Below are 23323 nucleotides of genomic sequence, written 5' to 3' on the forward strand. Positions count from 1 at the left end.
AAGAGATCGCGAAAAGACGGCCTTCGTCACCCCAGACGGCCTCTACGAGTTCAAGGTTATGCCATTCGGACTGTGCTCGGCGCCTGCAACGTTCCAGCGCGTGATGGACACAGTTTTAGCAGGATTGAAGTGGCAGACCTGTCTCGTTTACTTGGATGACGTCGTCGTCTTCGCCGGAAATTTCGACGATCACCTCAGGCGGCTTGCGACAGTACTAGAGGCCATCAAGTCATCAGGGCTCACTCTGAAGCCGGAAAAGTGTCGATTCGCTTATGATGAGCTTTTGTTCCTAGACCACGTCATCAGCAAATCAGGAGTACGCCCCGACCCACAGAAGACAGCTGCCATCGCAAAGTTCCCGCAGCCAACCGACAAGAAGGCAGTGCGCAGATTCCTTGGCATGTGTGCCTACTATAGGCGCTTTGTCAAGGACTTTTCACGCATCGTGGAGCCGCTAACATATCTAACCAAATGTGACGTCGAGTTCAAGTGGGAAACGCCGCAGGCCAAGGCATTTCAAAAACTCAAACGACGCATGCAGTCGCCGCCAGTACTTGCACACTTCGACGAGCACGCCGATACCGAAATCCACCCTGACGCCAGTAGCCTAGGCCTCGGTGCCGTCCTAGTCCAGAGGAAAGGACTTGAACGGGTGATATCGTATGCTAGCCGGTCGCTGTCAAAAGCGGAAAGCAATTATTCTACGACTGAAAAGGAATGCCTCGCCATCATTTGGGCTACAGCTAAATTCCGCCCTTACCTCTATGGCAGGCCATTCAAAGTCGTCAGCGACCACCACGCGTTGTGTTGGCTAGCTAACTTAAAGGACCCTTCAGGACGGCTGGCGCGGTGCAGCCTCAGACTACAAGAATATGACGTCACGGTAATGTACAAGTCCGGAAGAAAACACTCCGACGTCGACTGCTTATCACGCGCCCCCATCGATCCCCCGCCGCAAGACGACGAGGACGACGACGCCTTCCTTGGGATAATAAGCGCGGAAGACATCACCAAACAGCAACGAGCAGACCCGGAGCTAAAAGGCCTCGTCGAGTATTTGGAAGGGAACACCGACGTTGTCTCTAGGGCATTTAAGCGCGGGTTGTCTTCGTTCACGCTACAAAACAACCTGCTCGTGAAGAACCTTTCACCAGTCCGCGCCAGCTACCTTCTTGTTGTACCGTCAGCGCTGCGTCCAGAAATACTGCACGCCCTACACGACGATACAACCGCTGGGCACCTCGGGTTCTCCCGGACGCTGTCGCGAATACAGGAAAGGTATTACTGGCCGCGTCTGACCGCCGACGTCGCCCGTTACGTCAAGACATGCCGAGACTGTCAACGACGGAAGACACCACCGACAAGGCCAGCAGGGTTACTACAGCCGATCGAACCTCCTCGCCGACCATTCCAGCAGATTGGGATGGATTTGTTGGGGCCGTTTCCGATGTCAACTTCCTGGAATAAGTGGATCGTCGTGGCGACGCACTATCTCACCCGCTTTGCTGAAACTAAAGCTCTACCAAAAGGCAGCGCAGCCGAAGTGGCGAAATTTTTCGTCGAGAACATCCTGCTGCGACATGGTGCTCCAGAAGTCCTCATCACCGACAGAGGAACGACTTTTACAGCAGAGCTCGCCCAGGCCATTCTGCAGTACAGCCAGACAAGCCACAGGAGGACAACTACCTACCATCCGCAGACGAATGGTCTCACGGAGCGCCTGAACAAGACCCTCGCCGACATGCTAGCAATGTACGTCGACGTCGAGCACAAGACGTGGGACGCGGTTCTGCCATATGTAACCTTCGCTTACAACACGGCGGTGCAAGAAACAACACAGATCACGCCGTTTAAGCTGGTTTACGGCAGGAACCCGGCGACGACGCTCGACGCCATGCTGCCCCACGTCACTGACGAAGAGAATGTTGACGTCGCTAGCTATCTCCAGCGCGCCGAAGAAGCCCGACAGCTCGCCCGCCTGCGGATCAAGAACCAACACAGGACCGACAGCCGACACTACAACCCCCGACGACGCGTGGTTGCTGAGTGGCTATGGTGTTAGGCTGCTGAGCACGAGGTCGCGGGATCGAATCCCGGCCACGGCGGCCGCTTTTCGATGGGGGCGAAATGCGAAAACACCCGTGTACTTAGATTTAGGTGCACGTTAAAGAACCCCCGGTAGTCGAAATTTCCGGAGTCCCCCACTACGGCGTGCCTCATAATCAGAAAGTGGTTTTGGCACGTAAAACCCCACAATTTAACCTCCGACGACGCTTCGTCGAGTACCAGCCCGGCGACCGTGTTTGGGTTTGGACACCGATACGCCGACGAGGACTGAGTGAGAAACTATTGCGCCGCTATTTCGGACCCTACAAGGTTATTCGACGTATTGGCGCACTGGACTATGAGGTCGTGCCAGACGGAATTTCGCATTCACAGCGGCGCCGCGCACGATCTGAAGTGGTCCACGCGGTGCGTCTGAAACCCTGTTACGGACGCTGACGAACTTCCTTATTTTGTTGTTTTCTTTGCTACGGGTGTTTTTTCTTATTTCGTTCGTATGCAGCATCGGGTCGATGCTTTTTTAAGAGGGGGGTATTGACACGTGTACTTATCTTTATCGGGCGACCACGTTTCGCCACCTAACAAATGTAATCGCACAGCGTGGGACGCGCCTGCATGTATCCGAAGTTTCTGGAAAGTTATCGGTACTTCTACCCGGCTATCTGTTGTCGCCGAACGTTGTGTTATCTGATTTCATCGTGTGACGCGAATGGTGTAGAACTTTGTGGAAGGTACGCGGGTCCGAGCGATTAGTCTGGAACATTCGACGACTGCTGCATAAAAGCCGACGCGCTTGACTCGCTGATCAGATTTCCGACGATCGCCGAGCGTGTTCGCCGCTATCGTTGTGCTATAAGTGTAGCCTGTTTTTGTGGGCACAGCTTCGCCCAATAAAAGCTAGTTTTGTATTCCACCGTATTGCTGCTTTTCTTCACCGTCACTACCACGTGACAATGTGGTCAAATCGAGACCCGAGTTTCCAAAAACTGCATATTGTAGGCTTATTCTTGAGCAATAGTTTATCAAGATTACATATTCACTTGTCCATTATATATATATATATATATATATATATATATATATATATATATATATATATTCAGAATCCACAAGAATTAAACTTTTTTATGGTATATACAACAAGCTTTAAACGAGAAGCCAAATAACTGCCATGGCAGCTCAAAAAGTGACGAAAACGGAGTGTTTGTGCCATTGGAGTGGGACCGCCACCTCAAGCGTGTTTAAACGCTGAAAGTGGAGCGGAGTTATCATAAAATTTGTTTGATGCTATCCTAAAAAAATTGGGCGGTCACTGCAGTGGATAATGCATGGAATAAATTTGCAGCATTACAGGAAAATGCAGCATTTTCCTACAATGTGGCATTAGCGTAAAATGAGAAGAAAGGGGGTTAGCAGAGGGGCCCGATTTTTATTAGTCATATCATAAGCCAACAAACACTGACACCAAGGGCAACATAGGGGAATTTACTTGTGCTTAATAAATGAAATAAAGAAACGATAAATAATGGAAATTAAAGTGGATGAAAAAACAACTTGCCGCAGGTGGGAACCGAACCCACAACCTTCGCATTTCGCGTGCGATGCTCTACCAATTGAGCTACCGCGGCGCTGTTTCCCCATCCACTTTCTTGGGTATTTATGTGTATTAGTAAACCCTAGGAGTGGTAGCCAGCGCCACCACTCAAAGACCTTGGCGGCGGACGTGGAACGTCCTTTTTGCCGCAGGCGTCACGAGAACGTGATCTTTTTGGGTGAAGGCCACTGGTCAATAAACCCACATATGCTACCGTAGGCATCAATGTAGCCGGATTCGAGGCCCTCGTCATGTAATAAACGAGAAGGGGGTTAGCAGAGGGGCCCGATTTTTATTAGTCGTATCATAAGCCAACAAACACTGACACCAAGGACAACATAGGGGAAATTACTTGTGCTTAATAAATGAAATAAAGAAACAATAAGTTAATGGAAATTAATTTGGATGAAAAAAACAACTTGCCGCAGGTGGGAACCGAACCCACTACCTTCGCATTTCGCGAAATGCCAAGGTTGTGGGTTTTATTTGAAGCAAAGACAATATTTTCATTTGGGTTTGCTGGTACATGACCAAGTAGCTAAATAAGCAGACAAGGAGAGAAATGTGGACGCACTTAGGCACAACGAAATATTCTATGCGCCACAGCTGAAGACAGGTCTTTCTGTGTTTTTAAATGAAATTTTATTTTAGACTGATAAAGTTAGGTTTTCCTAATGGTTTTCGCTGATCTAAGTGTGTGTTGATCAAAAATACTGTGATCATGTTAACTTAATTGGAACTGACATTTCCGCAATAACAAGTGATCTCAATAAGCGGCTTGTCAGTGAAATTATGAACGATTTGTTTTCTGCAAAAGCTAGATCTGTGCGTGCATCTGTGTGCGTGTGTGCAGGTATATATATATATATTGTTGCGTGTGGAAAGACAGAGACAGAAGAGGCTTTTTACAGGCTATTTACGCTGGAGCCAGGCAGCCAGGCCGACACTCGCTCGCGCCAAGCGCACCGACCAACTTCATCGTCGATCTCGCGGCGGCTCGTTTCTTGAGCATCGCTCGATGATATCGTAATACTACCCCCCCCCCCCCCCCCCCCCCCCGGCGGCAAAAGCACCGCCACGGTGCTGTTAAATATCCAAGGCGCGTGGAGAGTTGTAGGGCTTGAGTTGGGCGACGTGGACAATGTCACTGGTTGTCACAGCGGAGAACGTAGTGGGCGTGGCTAGAACGATTTCATAGGTGACATCGGTCACTTTGCGGAGCACGCGATAGGGACCTGTGTAACTAGAAAGGAGTTTCTCACATAGGCCAACTTTACGCGAATGTAACCAAAGCAACACGAGGCTGCCGAGCACAAAATGGACATCACGGTGACGGAGGTCGTAGCGTTGTTTCTGCTTGTCTTGAGACACTTGTAGACGAGCGCGCGCAGGTTGGCGAGCGTGGTCAGCATGGGCGATTGCATCACGGGCATAATCGCTAGTTGAAGCTGTGGCGGACGGAAGCACAGTGTCCAGTGGTAGCGTCGGTTCGCGGCCATACAAGAGGTAAAACGGGGAAAAGCCAGCAGTTTTGAGACGGGAAGAGTTGTATGCAAAGGTAATATAAGGTAGAGCCAGGTCCCAGTCACGGTGGTCGTCGGAAACGTGTTTGGATAGCATGTCTGTAAGGGTGCGGTTCAAGCGCTCAGTGAGGCCGTTCGTTTGGGGATGGTAGCATGTGGTAAATTTATGCCGTATTGAGCAGGCACGCATGATGTCGTCAATGACTTTGGCCAAAAACGTACGGCTACGGTCTGTTAGCAATTGACGCGGAGCACCATGCATCAAAATAATATCATGTAGGAGGAAGTCCGCAACATCAGTTGCGCAACTGGTCGGAAGAGCACGGGTTACGGCGTAACGGGTCGCGTAGTCCACCGCGACTATATATATATATATATATATATATATATATATATGTAGTCTTGCCTTCAAAAGTTTATGTGCAACACCATATGATTAGAAGTAGGAGCAAAATGTAAGTTTTGGGTTACTCGCCATGGTGTCATAGTGGCTTTGACATTGCGCTGCTAAGCCCTAGTGCGCAGGATCAGATCCCAGTCGTGGAAGGTGCATTTTAATGGGGGTAAAATGCAAGAACACCTGTGGCACCGTGCATTCGGTGCATGTTAATGAACCTCAGGTGGTCAAGATTAGGCCGTAGTCCCCCGTTACGGCATGCCTCATAATCAAATCATAGTTTTGGCATGTAAAACCCGACAATTAATTTAAAAAAAACTTTTACATTAAACTACACTGCCACTTGGTCTATGCAAAGTTTTGTGAAGGAGCCGCGAGGTCATGCTTCATTTACAAAGCGGCGTAGAACCTAGTAGTTTATTGACTTGGTGTGATGTTCTGTGACTGAGTCACGAGATTGTGACCCTAACTGCGACGGCTGTGCTTGTATGGAAGATACCGTACTTACCTGTCTATGTCGCAACCCCCTCAAAACAGCAGTTATTTTTTATGTATATAAGTCGCGCAGATTTATAAGGCGCACCTATTCATTCAATAAGCAATTAAAAAAAAAAGATACGGGGATGTCACTTCGTGAATACGGGTCACACACAAGCGTATCGGTGCCATTCCTATAGAATTGCGATAGCAATGATATGGGCACTGCAGGCATATTTCTGCCGTCGTGGCTTGTCAATTTTCTGTATAAAGTCCACGGGTGATAACATCATCTCCGCGCACCGCGTGCTGTATGTGCAAGTGAAAGCGTGCGACGGTGAGCCGAATCGCGTGCAACGGAGGAAAGCGGGAAGGCAGCGTGGGAGCGGCTTGGATTCTGGTAGCAACTGCGTAGTTCGCGCTGTGACGTGCACCGTATTTTAAAGCAATCTGCATACGCGACAACTTCAGAGTCGGTCGACTCACGGTCGGCCTGCTGCCGCTTGCATTTGCTTCGTCCTTCTTGCGCGGCACTTGGCAACTCGATCCCGGTAGGAACCCGGTAGTTCCATAGCGTGCGCACAACCCATAGCAACTGGCAGAGGAGCTCGAACCTGCACGCTTCGCGTGGCCATAACATCCAATCGGATTTTGATGCCATGTCTTTTGAAAAAAATATGCAAGTCGTTATTTACACAGTAGCGAAGCAGCACATGGACAACGAAAGAAAAAGACGAGACACAGCACTAACAACTGAGTGTTTATTTCACGAGAGCAGATATATATATATATATATATATATATATATATATATATATATATATATATATATATATATATATATATATATATATATATATATATATATATATATATATAGGAGCACCGTGACGCAGTATTAAGGATTGAAGTATGAATGCAGCAACTTCAGAGGCTGAGGCAGAACTCACACAAGTTGTTTCGGCGTAGCGTGTCAAGTGATCAACGGCTGTCACAATCCATCCTTTACCGGTGACAGTCACAGGAACAGGGCCATACAGGTCAACGCCAACGACCTCAAATGGTTGCGACAGACAAGGAACCGGTTGCAGTTGTCCGCTTGGAGCTGATGTAGGGAGCTTTCGACGCTGACATAGAGCGCAGGAAGCGACATACCTCGCTACACTGGCGGACAGTCCAGGCCAGTAGAAGCGCCCTTTGATGCGGTCATAGGTTTTCTGGAAACCAAGGTGACCAGCAGTCATGTCGTCGTGCGAAGCCTGCAGGACATGAGCACGTAGAGAGCGTGGCAGGACAGGAACCCAGCGTTGACCGTCAGGGTGATAGACATGACGGTATAGGACGCGGTTGTCAATCTTAAATTGCGTCAGCTGCCAACGAAGGCGGGCGTTAGGCGGGCGCGAAGTTCCTTGAAGGTGGTCTATGATGCGCCTGCAGTAAGAGTCGGCAAGTTGATGAAATTGGAAGGATTTGTTGTCGTGTGGAGGCATCTCGTCGACAGTGGCCAACAAGAAAGCACCTGAGGAGGGATCGAGCGAAAGCTTATCACGGATGTTAGTTGGAGGTCCATTGCATGGTGTCGTAGGAAGCGGACAGCGAGAAAGCGCGTCTGCATCTCGGTGTTTTTTTCCGCACTTGTAGGTAATGGTAAAGTCGTATTCTTGCAAACGAAGAATCCACCGACCAAGTCGTCCAGACAAGTTCTTCAGCGTCGAAAGCCAGCGTAATGCATGATGGTCTGTAACGATCGTAAAGTGGCGGCCGTGAAGACAAGGTCGAAACTTCAGCACAGACCAAATGATAGCTAGGCATTCGTGCTCCGTGATGGTGTAATTCTTTTCGGCGTTTGTCAGAACGCGACTTGCGTATGCGACGACCCTCTCATCTACAAGTGCCGTCTCGCTGTAGGAGAATGCCACCAATTCCGTGACCACTAGCATCCGTATGCAGGAGGGTAGGAGCAGCTTCATCAGAATGGCGTAGTACTGGTTCAGATGTGAGAGCGCGCTTCAGATGGGCGAACGCAGATTCACATTCGGGAGACCACACAAAGGGAACATTAGAACCCAGTAATTTGTGCAGAGGTGACGCTATTGAGGCGAAGCCCCGTATGAATTGCCGAAAATAGGAAGCGAGGCCTAGGAAACTACGCAAATCTTTGGTCTTTTCGGGACGAGGGAAGTGCTGGACTGCGGAAACCTTGTCAGGATCAGAACGAATGCCATGTTTGCTCACAATGTGACCTAGAACTTTGATCGTCTTGCTCGCAAAATGGCATTTCTTGGTGTTTAGCTGAAGTCCAGCGTTGGCAAGGCACGTGAGAACTTCATCCAGACGTTGCAGGTGCTGACGGAAGGTTGACGAGAAAACAACAATATCGTCTAGATAGCACAGGCAAGTCTTCCACTTTAGGCCACGAAGAACGGTGTCAATCATGCGCTCGAACGTTGCGGGCGCATTGCAGAGGCCGAATGGCATGACATTAAACTCGTAGAGCCCATCTGGTGTTGAAAACGCTGTTTTCTCCTTATCGTCCTCATGCATAGGTATCTGCCAGTAGCCGGAACGCAGATCGATGCTGGAGAAGTACTCGGCACCCTGCAGGGAATCCAAGGCATCGTCTATTCGCGGCATAGGGTATACACCCTTGCGTGTGATCTTGTTAAGTGCTCGGTAGTCGACACAAAATCGAACAGAGCCGTCTTTTTTCCGACCCAAAACAACGGGTTAAGACCAAGGGCTAGCAGAGGGGCGTATTATGTTTCGTTGGAGCATGTCGGTGACGTTCTCGCCAATGACTTTCCTCTCGGCTAGCGATACGCGATATGGTCTACGGCGCACGATGGATGTACCATCTGTCTCTATCCGATGCGTTGTAATCGAAGTCTTTCCCAACGAAGATGAATGCGCGTCAAAGGAAGCTTCATGTTATTGGAGCAAAGCAAGCAATTGTTGTGACTGCGAAGGTGTCAGATCGGAACTGATGGCAACTGCAAGAGCTGAAGGAGATGCGGCCCGTCCGGTACAAGGACCTTCAGAGGAAGCTGGTTCAAAGGAAACAGCAGATATAGACTCCGATTCAGTGGCGCAAGCCAATGTAGTACCTTTAGGGATGAGAATCTTTTCGGATGTCGGTTTGTAGCGTAGAGAAGTGCAGAGCCATGATCAGACCTAACGAGCCCTGATGCAAAGGCTATCCCTCTTGCAAGACAGCGTGCAGATGGTAATACGAGCACGTCGCCGCAGTCAATCACATCAGACGTGATAGTAACGATGCTTTGATGGCGAGGAGGTAGCGCGGTATCTTCTGCAGCAAGGAAGTGAAGGGGTGCGTCATCTGCATGAAGTGAATAGGTCGTGTCGGTCGTGTGGAGAACGCGTTGTCCACAGCAGATGGAGGCGGAGGCCGTAGAAAGAAAATCCCATCCCAATATGAGCTGCTGGGCACACGAAATTAGCACTGCAAATTGTACGTGATGTAGAAGTCCATCGATGGAAATACGAGCTGATCACATGGCGATAGGTCGAATGGAGGCCCCTTGAGCAGCGAGTAGCGTAGGTCCATCATAGGGGGTCGTAACTTTCCGAAGTCGCGAACACAATGCACGGTGAATGACTGAAACACTAGCACCAGTGTCTATTAAAGCTTCTACTTGTACACCTTCTACTACAACCAATATCTCATTGCACGGACGCGATGGAGGAATTTCTGTCCTGTCGTTCGATGCAACTTTTCCTCCAAAAGCTGCATAATTCAGGTTTCCGGACGACGCTCGGCGAAGTGAGAAGCAGGTCTCAGTGGGGACGTAGAGCGGCGAAGGGGTGACGGCGAGTGGCGTCTCGCAGCACGGTAAGCCGTCTCGGATGCTACAGTAGGCGATGGAGAGCGTCCGCGCGGGGGACCATAAGGACGGCGTTGGTCATGGAAGCTCCCTAGACGTTGGAAAGTAGCTCCGGGCGTAGCGGTATACGTCATATCCGCTACGCTCGTCTTGCTGGCGCTTGCGGCAAAAGCGCGCTATGTGGCCACGATAGCCGCAGTAGTAGCAGATGGGACGAGGAGGACGCCACTGCGGATAGCTGGTTTGGGTAGGTGCGCTGGTAGTCATGGAAGCGATGTGAGCCGGTGTTGGCTTTGGAGGCATCGGTGGGACGATGACTGGAGTAGCTGCGGCTACTTGTGGGTACGTTGGTGGGGCCTTAGGGGTTAGAGGGTCCGTGTACGCTGCACCAGCCATGGATGTCAATTCCTCCTTGATGACGTCTCGCAGATTGGTATCGGAGGCATGAGAAGGCATAGGCCCTGCGGCTAAGCCAAGATACTGGAGCTCTTCTCGAATTATTGCGCGTATCATTGCTCGTAACGTAGGGTCGTCGGCGGTAGTGTTTGCAGTGGTGTCTGGCTGCAACCGTAGTGATTCGAGTTCGTCAAGGCGCTGGCAAGTAGCAACGATATCAGCGACAGTAGTGGGGTTCTTGATGGCTAAAGCATTGAAAACAATAGCTCCGATGCCTTTGAGGATGTGGCGAACCCTGTCTGATTCGGTCATGGCCGTGTTCACGCGTCGACAAAGAGCAAGCACATCCTCGATGTACGACGTATAAGATTCGCCGGGTTGTTGCTTGCGAGTGTCGAGCGTCTTTCTTGCGAGAACGGAACGAACAGCCGGTGTGCCGAAGATTTGGCGGAGCTGCTGTTTGAAAGCGCCCCAGTTCGTGAAATCAACCGCATGGTTGAAAAACCAAGTATTCGCTACTCCTGTCAGATAAAAGGCGACGTGACGTAGCTTGGACGCATCGTCCCAACGGTTAGCCGAACTCACTCGGTCATAGTCGTCCAGCCAATCCTCGACGTCTTTACCGCGAAGTCCAGCAAACAGATGGGGATCACGCTGGTGCCCACTGACAACCCAATACGGAGAGGCTGGGGTAGCCGAGGCCGAGATGGTGGAAGTAGAAGTGCCTGTTGGCTCGTCCTGCGACATGCTGGCGTACAGCTGGCACAATAGGCGACCCGATAGAAGCTCCAGGAGGTTGAGCGGGGGAGTCAGAGGACGGGGGAGTGAAGAGCACACTCCACCACTTGTGACGCAGCAGTTGTCACGACGTTTATTCCGCGTCAAAAGATTAGGCGAACCGACCGCGCCCACATCACGGAGCACACACAAGAGCCAGCCCCACAAGCGATGATGAAGAAGAACCCCATATGAACCCCATATGATGATGATCATGTACAAATGACAAAGAATAGCTTATAAATTCCCACAATATATATATATATATATATATATATATATATATATATATATATAGAAGGACCGACTGGTGGGCTACTTGGTATGGTATTATTTACGCAGTAGTGCAGAAGCACATGGACGACAAAAGAAGATGGGACACAGCGCTAACAAATTAGAGTTTATGGCACTGTTTATTACGGTGCAATAAGTTTATGGCACCGTTTATTACGGTGCAATAAACTCTAATTTGTCAGCGCTGTGTCCCATCTTCTTCTTTTGTCGTCCATGTGATTCTGCACTACTATGTAAATAAAACCATACCAAGTAGCCCACCAGTCGGTCCTTTGTTTATGAGTCGCACCATTCTATAAGACCCATCGGCGAAAAATTCAGGGAAGAGAAACGCGACTTGTATACCAGAAAATGCGGTGCATTAAACCTGCAGTTTTTGTTAGCCTCCTAGTTGACACTTAAAAATTGCACGCAGAGTGTGGCAGAGTGTGCACGCAGAAGTGTCATTTATCGCAGCACCATTATTGGTCAGGCCAATAAGATCTTCGGTGTTGTGAGCTGTGCATATTGTTCTTTGGAAGCCGTGTTACGACACCTTTTTCTTCCTCGCCAAGTTAAGGAAGCAGATTAGCAAGCTAGCAAGCTAGCAAGCCCTGTCTCCATCCAGATCGTATATTTTGCTGAGCCGTGGTACTACTGCTGTGTTACTTGCTGCTGATCGAAAGAAACAAGAGACTTTTGCACATTGCATACAATGCGTGTTAACTTATTTAGATGAGAGCTTGGCAAAAACTACATAAGCATTCAGCTTAACAACTTAAGTTAAGGTTGCATGTATCTTGAGTGTTCCAGTTAATGTGAAGCGAGTTTTTAAAGGATGTGAAGCCTTCTATGCGGAATAAACCAATTGTGGGGTGGTGATCATGAAAAGAAGCCATGCGTGGAGAACAGAATGAGAGCAAAGCATGCAGACATTTTTGCAAACATCAAAATGAGAGCTTTGCTCATAATTGGTTCCGATGTGCAGTGATTTTCGTTTTGCTTAAGCTTTGCAAGGGAAATAGACCATTGTGCTGCGAATAAGGGTGTTGCCTACAAAATAATTTTTGTAGCTGTAACAAATAGTTTTTTGCCTGTGAACACTACTTCACAATCAATGACATTCTTGTTTGCCAAAATACATCCAAACATTACACACTCCTAAGTTTAGTGCCACTGCATTATAAACTATATGCAGTAAAATACATTTAGATATTGCACAAGGAAGTAGGCGTGCATACAGTGTGCTCCAGTGATAATTTGATAATTGAGGCTATGGATACATTCAATTTCATGGTGTGTTATGTGAATTAGCATGCTTTTACTGCATTTTAATTTAAGCTTTCATTAATGAAAAATGTTTTTCAAAAATAGATGCTACAGTTGTTGTTTCTTTCTTTCTAGACAACACTGAAGCATGTGAGTGATGAAAGACTGTGGGAAATCATTCACCAGGTGGAAGAAATATGCGATGGTAAGAACTTGACTACTGTAATAATGCAGGATTGAGACAAATAGTGCTAAAAAGATGTGGGACAAGCACTCTAGATATGGCACTTGTCTTGAACTGAATCTTCTTCATGGGAAATATTCAATGGATGCACTACAATTGTAAACATAAAATTCATTGATTCTGGAGTGAACAATAAAACAGTATACCTCTGGCATGAAAATAGCCGATAATACAATTTTTTTAATTAAAATGCGTGAGCTTAGCTTAATAAAACTCAGGTTGTGTCCCTGTGTTTCTTTCTGTTGCATATGTTTATTGTACTTGATTTTATCATTTATTTGTTTATTTACTTATTAATACTGTTGATTCCATCAGAGGTCCTAACAGGAAGAGCATGTGCATAGGTAATCTTAACACATCAATCTGTACAAATGTAATTACACAATATAGATAGAATATGAGAATAGATAACACTATGGTAAACAGAAAGAACAGGAAAGAACACATGGTAATAAAGTTAAGATTAAACAAAGTGGTAATAAACTGTAGGTTGAATAAATGAAAGGAAATGAATTTAGGTATGAGTAGTACAAGTTAAGATTATGTGTACAATAATTTGAACAGGAAATAATAACGACACAGGGTAGTCATACACTTAAAGCATGAATTTTTTTTTCACTTATGATAAATATATAGGTAATGTTTGGCTTCTGGTAACTCAAAAGATCGTTCTTAAGGCTGGGGATGATATCACCAACCTGAGTAAGCTGCTTGCTTGTTTCGAACGTTTTCTTATGCACACACCAAACTCATGTGCTACACAAAACTACATATAGGTAATAAAAATAGACCTAAGAGTCTTATGCAACTGATACATCATTAAAATGGTCAGAGAGTCTGTGCGAACACAGGCTCACCTATTGGTGCAGTGAACAAGTTTAGCGATGCGAGTAGGTCGATGTCCTGCTCATTTGGAAGGTTTGAGCATTGGCGTGAGAGGGCTGTCGAGGGAATTGGAGCCATGATGATGCACGGCTTTGGAAATGTGGAGTCAAAGGCTTCACGTGGCCTGTAAGGCCACGTGAAGCCTTTGACTCCAATTTGTGGACCCAAAGACGGAAGCTTGATGCTCAGACTTGGTCACCCAACTGTGTCAGTCCCCAGACAGCTTTTCTTTTTTCTCCCTCTTCTCATTCCTGCATTTTCTTTCCTTTCTTGAAACCTTCACGCACTTTGCACAAGCTCTACTGTCATTGTCGTTGTCTTCAGGCACAACATGCACCATCAGTATGTTGTGTGCACTGACCCCCAGTGAAGTCTCATCGAGCCAAGTAAACAAAAGGTGATACACGGGCACATTTCACTATGGTAAATGGTAATTTGATCGGCCTAGTTAGTAGGATTCCGTGGTTGCAGGTAGCGCGAAGTTGACAGGAACAACGAAGCACAAAACACAAGTGCTCACTTACGCTGTACTTTAATGCTAAAATTGCTTACGTATAAATATTTAGAAGGAAAAAAAAAGAAATTCATAGATAATGCCACGTGTCTTGCGCAAACACTTTTCTTCCATTACGATCCTGCATGATATTGTTACCAAGCACAGCCAGAGATGAAGCTGAGGACAGTACAGAAGACAATGTTCGCTGGTGTCGCGCGGATTGTATTCCAGCTTGTATGACAGTGAATGCGTTGTGAATACCTATAAATATATTTAAAGCTCTCTACTCCCTGTAACATTTTTCGTCAAGGTGCGGCCGCACTTTTTGGAACTCGCTGCTTTGGCTGAGCTTTCGAAATGCCTGGCACCTGCCTGGTAGTCCCCGCCCGTCGACACACATTGAAGAAGACACCGCTTCAACATCTGTGTCCCTCACGACCCTCACGACCGTTCTCTTTCGCCATGCCCACATCTATCCCTGTCTCCTTCTTACTCCTGCCGTTTCTCAGAAGCAGAATGCAGGATCGGGCGCAGCTCCGAGAGGGGAGACTGCAACGATGACTCGACCCGAAATTCCTCTGCTTACACTGCCTGGCCATCACAGCGTCATCAATATGAATGTGGACGGTGTACCAGTAGTAGCACTGATTGACACAAGTGCCTATCGCCATATCGGTTTGAATTTGAACCTCCATACGCGGCTAAAGAAAGTCCTAACTCCTGCCCTACTCGCTGTCGTCAGCTTAGTTGACGGACCGTGGAACTCCAGCTGTCACTGGGATGTATGCTGCCTGTGTCACTGTAGCCGGACACCGTTCTATTTTCTTTAACGTCTTAATTCTTTCGTTACCGCGAGAATATCGTAACTTTTTCTAGGTCTCGAAAAAAATTATTTACCTCCACAAATAATATCCCAGCACACATTGTAACATAGCATTAACATAGTATAATGTAAATAAATAAACTAAAATAAATGATACATTAAATGACAAAGAAACGGTCTTCTTCTGTATTCCTCCAATCGCACATTATTTCTGTAGGGGCAACTATCCTTTACAAACCTCAATGCTATAGCCAAGTCGTCCTCCAGGCTGCAGGCGTTTCTCAAATGTGGTGCTCCCATGTGAGGTCCTCTGCGACAAAGCTCAATAGCTTGTCAATGAGCTGCGGTGTAATGCGAAAGAACTTGTAGAAAAACTCGTGGTCATCCTGACGCATCCGTTGCATCTGTAAAATATGGTGCATTAAGAGTTGAGAGAAGGCCCGTCCCCTACCCACATACCCGCACAGGTAGCGGGAGCTGTACACTTTTCACTGACGCACACGCATAGCCACTAGGCATGATTAAGTTTAGTCCCTGCTTTGTTTATATGCTTGAATACAAACAGTGTGTGGGGAAAACAGGGAGAGCCAGTCAACGTTTGATTAGAGGAAAATTGTGCGGCCACGGCCAAGAAACTTCTGAAAGCTTTCGCACAGCATTTAACCTTCCGGGTCACGATTTAATTACATTACACTTCATCTTCTACAGTCACACTTCTGAGAGACAGAAAATATAGGAACTGGTTTCTCATCCACAAGTTTAATATATGACAACCAGCATGTATGAAAAATGTTCTTGAATTCATGTGCTATACTAATGGCACAAATATAACTAGCAGTTCTTAACTTTATTGTAGGCGTGTGCTAATACCGAATAGTAGATTTAGAATCGAATATCAAATCAAATGAAAAAAGTAAGCTGGATATCAAATTAAATATCGAATAGCAGAAAATTTATTACTGAGCTTAATTTTTACAAATTTTGTGCAAGAGGGTGTTACACAAGCTCTGTATAAACAGTATCGTCTATTGTGAATAATGAAGGGAGCTCCAAATTAGTGTTCCAGCATTGGCTATACGTTGATAAAGGTCTGGAAAATACTTTTTTCATTAATAGATTGTTGAATAGAATCAAGTGCTTCTTCCCCTCTGAAGCTGAAGAATTAGTGACGGTATGTTGTACTGTATACACGGATTAGACAGATGGCTGTTGAAACGGCGTGAAGTATTGCCACCGCGTATCCAATATACGATCTGTGTGGCTCCGGTGGCTAATCAGTCAGATCTTCACCTATGCTTTCGCACTTTCTGAAGTACACATTGCTCTTGTCGTTCCCTCTGTTCGCGTACGTCACGTTATGGTTTCGATCGGTGCTGTCAACCTGGACAAACCTTGTACCGACGACGCGCTGCTGTTACGCGAATTGTGGCGTTAGTGCGCTGCGACTACGATTCCCCCCCCCCCCCCCCATTACTATTTTAACCATTTCACTCATGTCTCCTATATGCACGCACTTAAAAACGCTGAAAAGTAATTGCTGTCCTAACGAAGATAAGACCCCATTCCCAAACACTGGCTCCTAGTTCTACAACTGTAGATCATCGAAATGAAAGAAGTTACTCACAGCCGTGAAGTCCTTTTTTACGCTGTTGAAAGACGGGCCGGATCCACCAACGTCGCTTCAGACGCTTTCTGCGCTCCCTCCGCCTTTGTAAGATCAGCAGCGGCAAAAGCTTCTTTCTCATGTGGTAGATTGCGGGCAGAGTACGCTGAAGCCGGCGAAGCAAGCGCATAAGCAAAAGCTCGACAGCAATGTCGTGCGTGGTCGCGCGCAGATGTGAACTGCTGTCGTGGGCAAGCAGACGCTCTTGCGCGTGATATTGATCATTATGTAGTTTTGCTTGCCATAAGGATGTGTAGATAAAAACGGCATGGATTTCTCAACTTAAAACAGTGTACTAGCTTTCACATTGATAAATTAAATACAAAACGCTAGCCATAATGAAATTAAGAATAAAGATATTGCTACGGGATAGTATTTCCAATGACGAAGAGCCGAGCAGTAAGAAGACGACGACGACGATTGGAAGCTAGCGCGAGCTGTTGCCTCTTGGCCAACTGCGGCGTATTGCCTTGTAAATATACTTGTAAATAGCTTTTCCTCGGTGTCTTCCTACGTAACATATCTGGTGGAGGTGGACGTTCCCTGTACCTCGTCACGGAGCTTCGCAGTGGACGGTACCTCGAGCCTTCCTTCATGGCTACCGGCGACGACAACTTGACTCCGCCGGCTCCGACACCTGCTGCCACTTCGACGACCTATATCACTCCCCCGCTCCCCGTGATCCTGGCGTATTCTCGGGAAAAGATGGGGAAGACGTCGAGGACTGGATCAGCCTGTACGAACACGTCAGCCGCAATAACCGGCAGGACCCTACTATCATGCTCGCCAACGTAGTCCTTTACCTCGGTGGCACACCTCGAGTTTGGTATCGGACCCACGACGATGAGCTCAGCAGTTGGGATTCGCTTAAGCAAAAGCTCCGAGACTTGTTCGGCAACCCCTACGGTCACCAACTTACCGCGCAGAAGGCGCTTTCCGGTCGTGTGCAGACGTCAACGGAGCCCTACGTCACGTACATTCAGGACGTCTTGGCTGTGTGCCGCAAAGTTGACGCACACACGACTGAGTCCGACAAGGTCTCCCACATCCTCAAAGGCATTGCCGATGACGCCTTCAACTTGCTCGTATTTAACAACGTGGCGACGGTGGATGGAGTTATAAAAGAGTGCCACCGCCTGGAACTCGCTAAAAGCCGACGTATCGACCAACAGTTTGCCCGTCTGCCCAACACCCCAGCGACATCTTCCTGTGCTGACGCTCCTCGTCCCAACAACACAGGCGATGTTACCAGGATTGTCCGGCGTTAGATCGAGGCCGCCTATCCGGCTGCCTTCGACTCCAGCCGCTCCAATGCACCTGCAGTCACTGTTTCCCTGATCCAGGCAGTTGTCCGCCAGGAGTTCGCCAACATGGGTATTCACACCATCTGCTCGGCCCATCGCCCTGATACCCTCCCGGCTTCTTCGATTCCGCCCCGTCCCGCACCTTCTTACCCACCACGTTTCCGCAACCCCTCTGAATGGCGCACTGCAGACGACAAGCCAATTTGTTTTCCCTGCCATAGAATTGGGCACATTTCTCGGCACTGTCGCAGTCGCTGGAGTTCCCCGAACCAGTCTACATATACTGCCTACTCTCGCCCCCCAGGTGGCCTTTCTCGTCCCTATGCTGCCCGCTCAGATAATGCCGCCACCGATTCTCCTGCGCCGAACCGTCCCTATTCTCGTTCGGCTTCGCCCCAACGACAACAATCTCGCTCCCCCCAGCCCTGTCGCTCCTATTCGCCGACTCCCTTCGGACGCCGCTCCCAGCCGGAAAACTAGACGATGCATCGCCTCGAGGTGACGCTGCATTGCTCCCTACGCCGCCAAATCCTCTCCTGACGTTGCCCGCTCATCTGAACCTTCTTGACGTGCAAGTCGACGGTGTTCCTGTATCTGCTCTCATAGACACTGGGGCGCATTTGTCGGTAATGAGCGCTGACCTTCGTAACCGGCTGAGGAAAATAATCACGCCCGCCACGATGCCTGTTGTCCGTGTCGCCGATGGCGGAACAGCCCCTGTAATTGGTATGTGTGCCGCGCGCGTCTCCTTCGCCGATCGCTCCACTACCGTGCTATTCACAGTCATCGCTCACTGTCCCCACGACATCATCCTCGGCTTAGACTTCCTCTCCGCACATTCAGCTCTCATCGATTGCTCCGCCAGTACTCTCCGCCTCGACCTGCCTGTTCTGGATCCCGCTGAACAACACCCTACTCGCCTCAGTTCCGTCGACTTCGTTCGCTTGCCACCTTCGGCAGTGACTTACGTTTACTTCGTGTCATCCCCACCAGTCCCTGACGATCACTACATCGCGGCTCCTATGCAAGACGTCCTCCTTACACACGGGATCACAGTACCTCATACAGTTTTATCTATTACGGCGAATTGCGTCTGCCTGCCAGTGGTCAATTTTGGCTTGAGGACACAAGTGCTGCCACGCGGGATGTCTCTGGCCCAACTTTGGTCATTCGAGGATCACTCTGTAGCATCGATTTCAGTAGACGACAATTCAGCCGATCCTCCTCTACCGTCGCAGTCGGCAACTTGTACCATCGCCAACTTACAGAAAATGATTGCACCCGACATGCCTTCCGAGCACGCTCGTGCGCTCTAACGCGTTCTGATTTCCTACCAAGATATTTTTGACTTTAACGATCGTCCTTTGGCCCAAACAACAGCTGCTAAACATCACATTAATACCCGCGATGCCCCTCCTATTCATCGCCGCCCGTATCGAGTATCACCGGCTGAGCGTGAAGTTATTCACACCGAAGTTCGCAAAATGCTTGCCAAGAACATTATTGAACCGTCATGTAGTCCATGGGCGTCACCTGTTGCGCTGGTAAAAAAGAAGGATGGCTCATGGCGCTTTTGCGTGGATTATCGGCACCTTAACAGGGTTACCAAAAAGGACGTGTATTCCCTACCTCGGATTGAGGACGCCCTTGACTGCCTCCATGGTGCTTGCTATTTCTCCTCTACTGACCTTCGCTACGGCTATTGGCAGATTGCCGTGGACGATCTCGACCGCGAGAAGGCTGCCTTTGTAACACCCGACGGTCTTTATCAATTCAAAGTGATGCCGTTCGGTCTATGTAACGCTCCTGCCACTTTTGAACGCATGAGCGACTCCCTTCTTCACGGTTTCAAATGGTCCACGTGCCTGTGCTACTTGGACGACGTTATAGTATTCTCCACAACATTCGCTACGCACCTCGAGCGCCTCTCAGCAGTCCTGGACGTTTTTCGGCGAGCCGGTCTGCAACTCAACGCATCGAAGTGCCAATTCGGCCGTCGCCAGATTACGGTCCTCGGACATCTCGTTGACGCGAACGGAGTGCAACCGGACCCAGACAAGATCCATGCTGTTACGCACTTCCCTGTTCCAAAGTGTGTCAAAGATGTGCGCAGCTTCATCGGCCTTTGCTCGTACTTCCGCCGTTTCGTGAAAAATTTCACGCCCCTTTCCAGTGGGGCGATAACGAGGCCTCTGCATTCTCGCTTCTAATCGACCTTCTCACAACGCCTCCCGTTCTGGCCCATTTCGATCCTTCTGCGCCTACCGAAGTCCGTACTGATGCCAGCGGTCACGGAATTGGCTCAGTACTGGCACAACGCCAGCGTGGCCACGACCGTGTTATCGCTTACGCCAGCAGGCTCCTCTCGGCCGCGGAGCGCAACTATTCCATCACTGAGCGTGAGTGTCTGGCCCTAGTTTGGGCGGTTGCGAAGTTCCGCCCATACTTATATAGCCGACCCTTTTCCGTTGTCACAGACCATCACGCGCTTTGCTGGTTATGCTCATTGAAAGACCCTACAGGAAGACTTGGTCGCTGGCCCTTACGCGTCCAAGTATATTCGTTTTCTGTCACCTACAAATCTGGCCGACTACACAAGGACGCTGATTGCCTGTCTCGCTACCCGGTAAACGAGCCTGACGACGCCGACAGTAGTGCCGCCGACGGCATTTTCTCTGTGTCTGCCTTCGCTAACATCGCCGATGAGCAGTACCGAGACCTATCGCTTCGAGTACTCATCGAGCGTCTGCGCTCTACACCTACCGACGCATCCGTTCGCCGATATGTCCTCCAGGGCGGCATTCTGCACCGAAGGAACTTCCTCCTTGATCGCCCTGATCTTCTTCTTGTCGTGCCAAAAGATCTACGACAGACTGTGCTCTTTGAGATGCATGAGGCACCCACTGCAGGACATCTTGGGGTAACCCGCACGTATGACTGCGTCCGCCGACGCTTCTATTGGACTGGTCTCGCTCGCTCCGTCCGACGCTATGTTGCTGCCTGTGATCCGTGCTAGCGTCGGCAAACACGTCAGGTGATACCTGCCGGTCGTCTACAGCCGATCACGCTCCCTGTGGAACCGTTCTTTCGTGTTGGATTACACCTCCTCGGTTCCTTTCTCACGTCGTTCTCTGGGAACAAATGAGTAGCCGTCGCAACTGATTACGCCGCCCGATACGCTATCACGCGGGCTCTCCCTACCAGTTGCGCCACTGACGTCGCGGACTTTCTCTTGCGTGACATTATCTTAGTGCATGGCGCCCCGCGACAGCTGCTTACTGACCGTGGTCGTAATTTCCTCTCGAAAGTTATCGCCGACATTGTGCGTTCCTGCTCTATTCAACACAAGCTGACTACCTCATACCATCCTCAAACCAATGGCCTGACAGAGCGGTTAAACCGTACCCTTACCGACATGCTGTCCAAGTACGCTTCGAAGGACCACCGCGACTGGGACGTTGCCCTTCCTTACGTCACATTTGCTGATAATTCTTCCCGGCACGGCACCGCCGGATTTTCTCCATTTTATCTACTCTACGGTCGCGAACCGACCTTGCCCTATGACACGGTACTTCCTCCTGCTGCGATCTCAACAACTGAGTATGCGCGCGACGCCATCGCCCTCGCCGACCATGCACGCCAGCTTGCCCGTGCTCGACTGACGGACTCGCAAACCACGCAGCAGCGTCAGTACAACGCCCGCCACCGTGACGTACAGTTTTCGCCTGGTGCACTCGTGCTCCTGTGGTCGCCCTCTCGTCACGTCGGACTTTCAGAAAAGCTCCTTTCGCGATACAGAGGGCCTACCGCGTGCTGCGCCACGTGACGCCTGTGACTTACGAAATTGCTCCTGTGAGCTCAACCTCGTCATCTACTCTGGCATCTAGTGATGTCGTGCACGTCAGTAGGCTCAAGACCTACTACACTGCTTCAGAGTCCGGCCTTTAGTTGCTCCGGGACGACGCTTTTGCTGCCGGGGGTAGTGCTACGGGATATTATTTACAATGAAGAGCCGAGCAGTAAGAAGATGACGACGACGATTGGAAGCTAGCGCGGGCTGTTGCCTCTTGGCCAACTGCGGCGTATTGCCTTCTAAATATACTTGTAAATAGCTTTTCGTCGGTGTCTTCCTACGTAACAATATCTCAAACCCAGACATGAACGTTTCCGCCATCGTAGGTCCGCTGGTCTGTCAGCCCTGTGCTACACGCAGCAAAGCGCCCATGTGTGCGTGTATCGTGTGGCTGACCACCCTTCCCTTCATCACCCGCGTATGCACTTGGAGGCTCGTACGCTTACGTGTAAGCGTAGCGAAACGCGTATCTCGTGCTGCAGGTGGTTGGGCCTTAAGCTGACTCATCCTTCCATTTTGAGAATGTTTAGATATGTAAACGATTGTGTAATCATAAATAATCTTTCTCCAGACGACGACTGCGGAATTGGCTCTCGAGATTTTGTCAGTCTTGTCTAGTTGCTCAAGCCAGTTGAACTTCGCTCACAAGCTTCTGCATAATAGGTCAATCCAATTTTTAGATTAAAAGTTAGATTTTTTTTTATCCGCTGACCACGCTTGCTGGGCCTTCGAGGGTTGGTCCAAAAAAAAGCATTGCAGCCTTTCGATTCAACTCATTCAAAGCTAACAAAACAGGGTAAAACTTGATCATGCTTCAGATGAGCGCTTTTAAAATCATGTCATGACAAGCAGCTTTTTAGCTTTCAACTCCAAGTGAACCATCTGGAAAAGGCATGTTTTGAGAGGTTTCTTTTGCTTTCAGTTTCTGAATCGCTGCTCGTTAAGCTTCGGAAAAAGGACAAAGAACCATCAATTTCTAATGAACAGGCTAGTAGGTGGAATTTTGCAGTACTTCTATACATACATAAGGTTTTTCATAATCTCAAAAAGATTTCTGCTAAATATGGGGTCGATATCCTTTCAGCACCTTCTAAATTTTCGAAGTTGTGCAGCATGGTGTCAAGGGAAACTATAGGCTCTGCCTACTGTGAAATGAATCATACAAATTCACATGTGCCTTGGACGACACATGTAATTTATAAGGTTCCACTTAAGTGCGGCAGATACTATATTGGACAAACCGGTAGGTGCATTAACATTCGCTTGCGTGAGCATGAATGTTCCCTGAGGGCTGCTGGAGGGTCGAACTTCGCTATTCATTGCTGTAGCTGCTTGGGCTGCTCTCTTTCGTTCTCAATGACTCAAATTATCGGCAGAAAAAATGGTCCGCTGGAAAGAGAGGCTGTAGAGGTAGTAGCCATGTGACGCTTTAAGCATGGTGAT

General features: G+C 48.8%; 1 protein-coding gene across 3 annotated transcripts in view; it reads left to right on the top strand.

Moving 5' to 3' along the window:
• Positions 1 to 23323, top strand: part of LOC126535554 (tRNA:m(4)X modification enzyme TRM13 homolog) — a 396219-nt gene that overhangs the window by 141538 nt on the left and 231358 nt on the right. For all 3 annotated transcript variants that reach the window (XM_050182382.3, XM_050182379.3, XM_050182380.3), the window contains one exon: positions 12748 to 12817. In XM_050182382.3, coding sequence (XP_050038339.1) covers positions 12748 to 12817 — 70 coding nt within the window. The remainder of the gene's footprint in view (positions 1 to 12747; positions 12818 to 23323) is intronic.

Source organism: Dermacentor andersoni, chromosome 7 (assembly GCF_023375885.2).
Source record: "Dermacentor andersoni chromosome 7, qqDerAnde1_hic_scaffold, whole genome shotgun sequence".
Lineage (NCBI taxonomy): Eukaryota > Metazoa > Arthropoda > Arachnida > Ixodida > Ixodidae > Dermacentor > Dermacentor andersoni.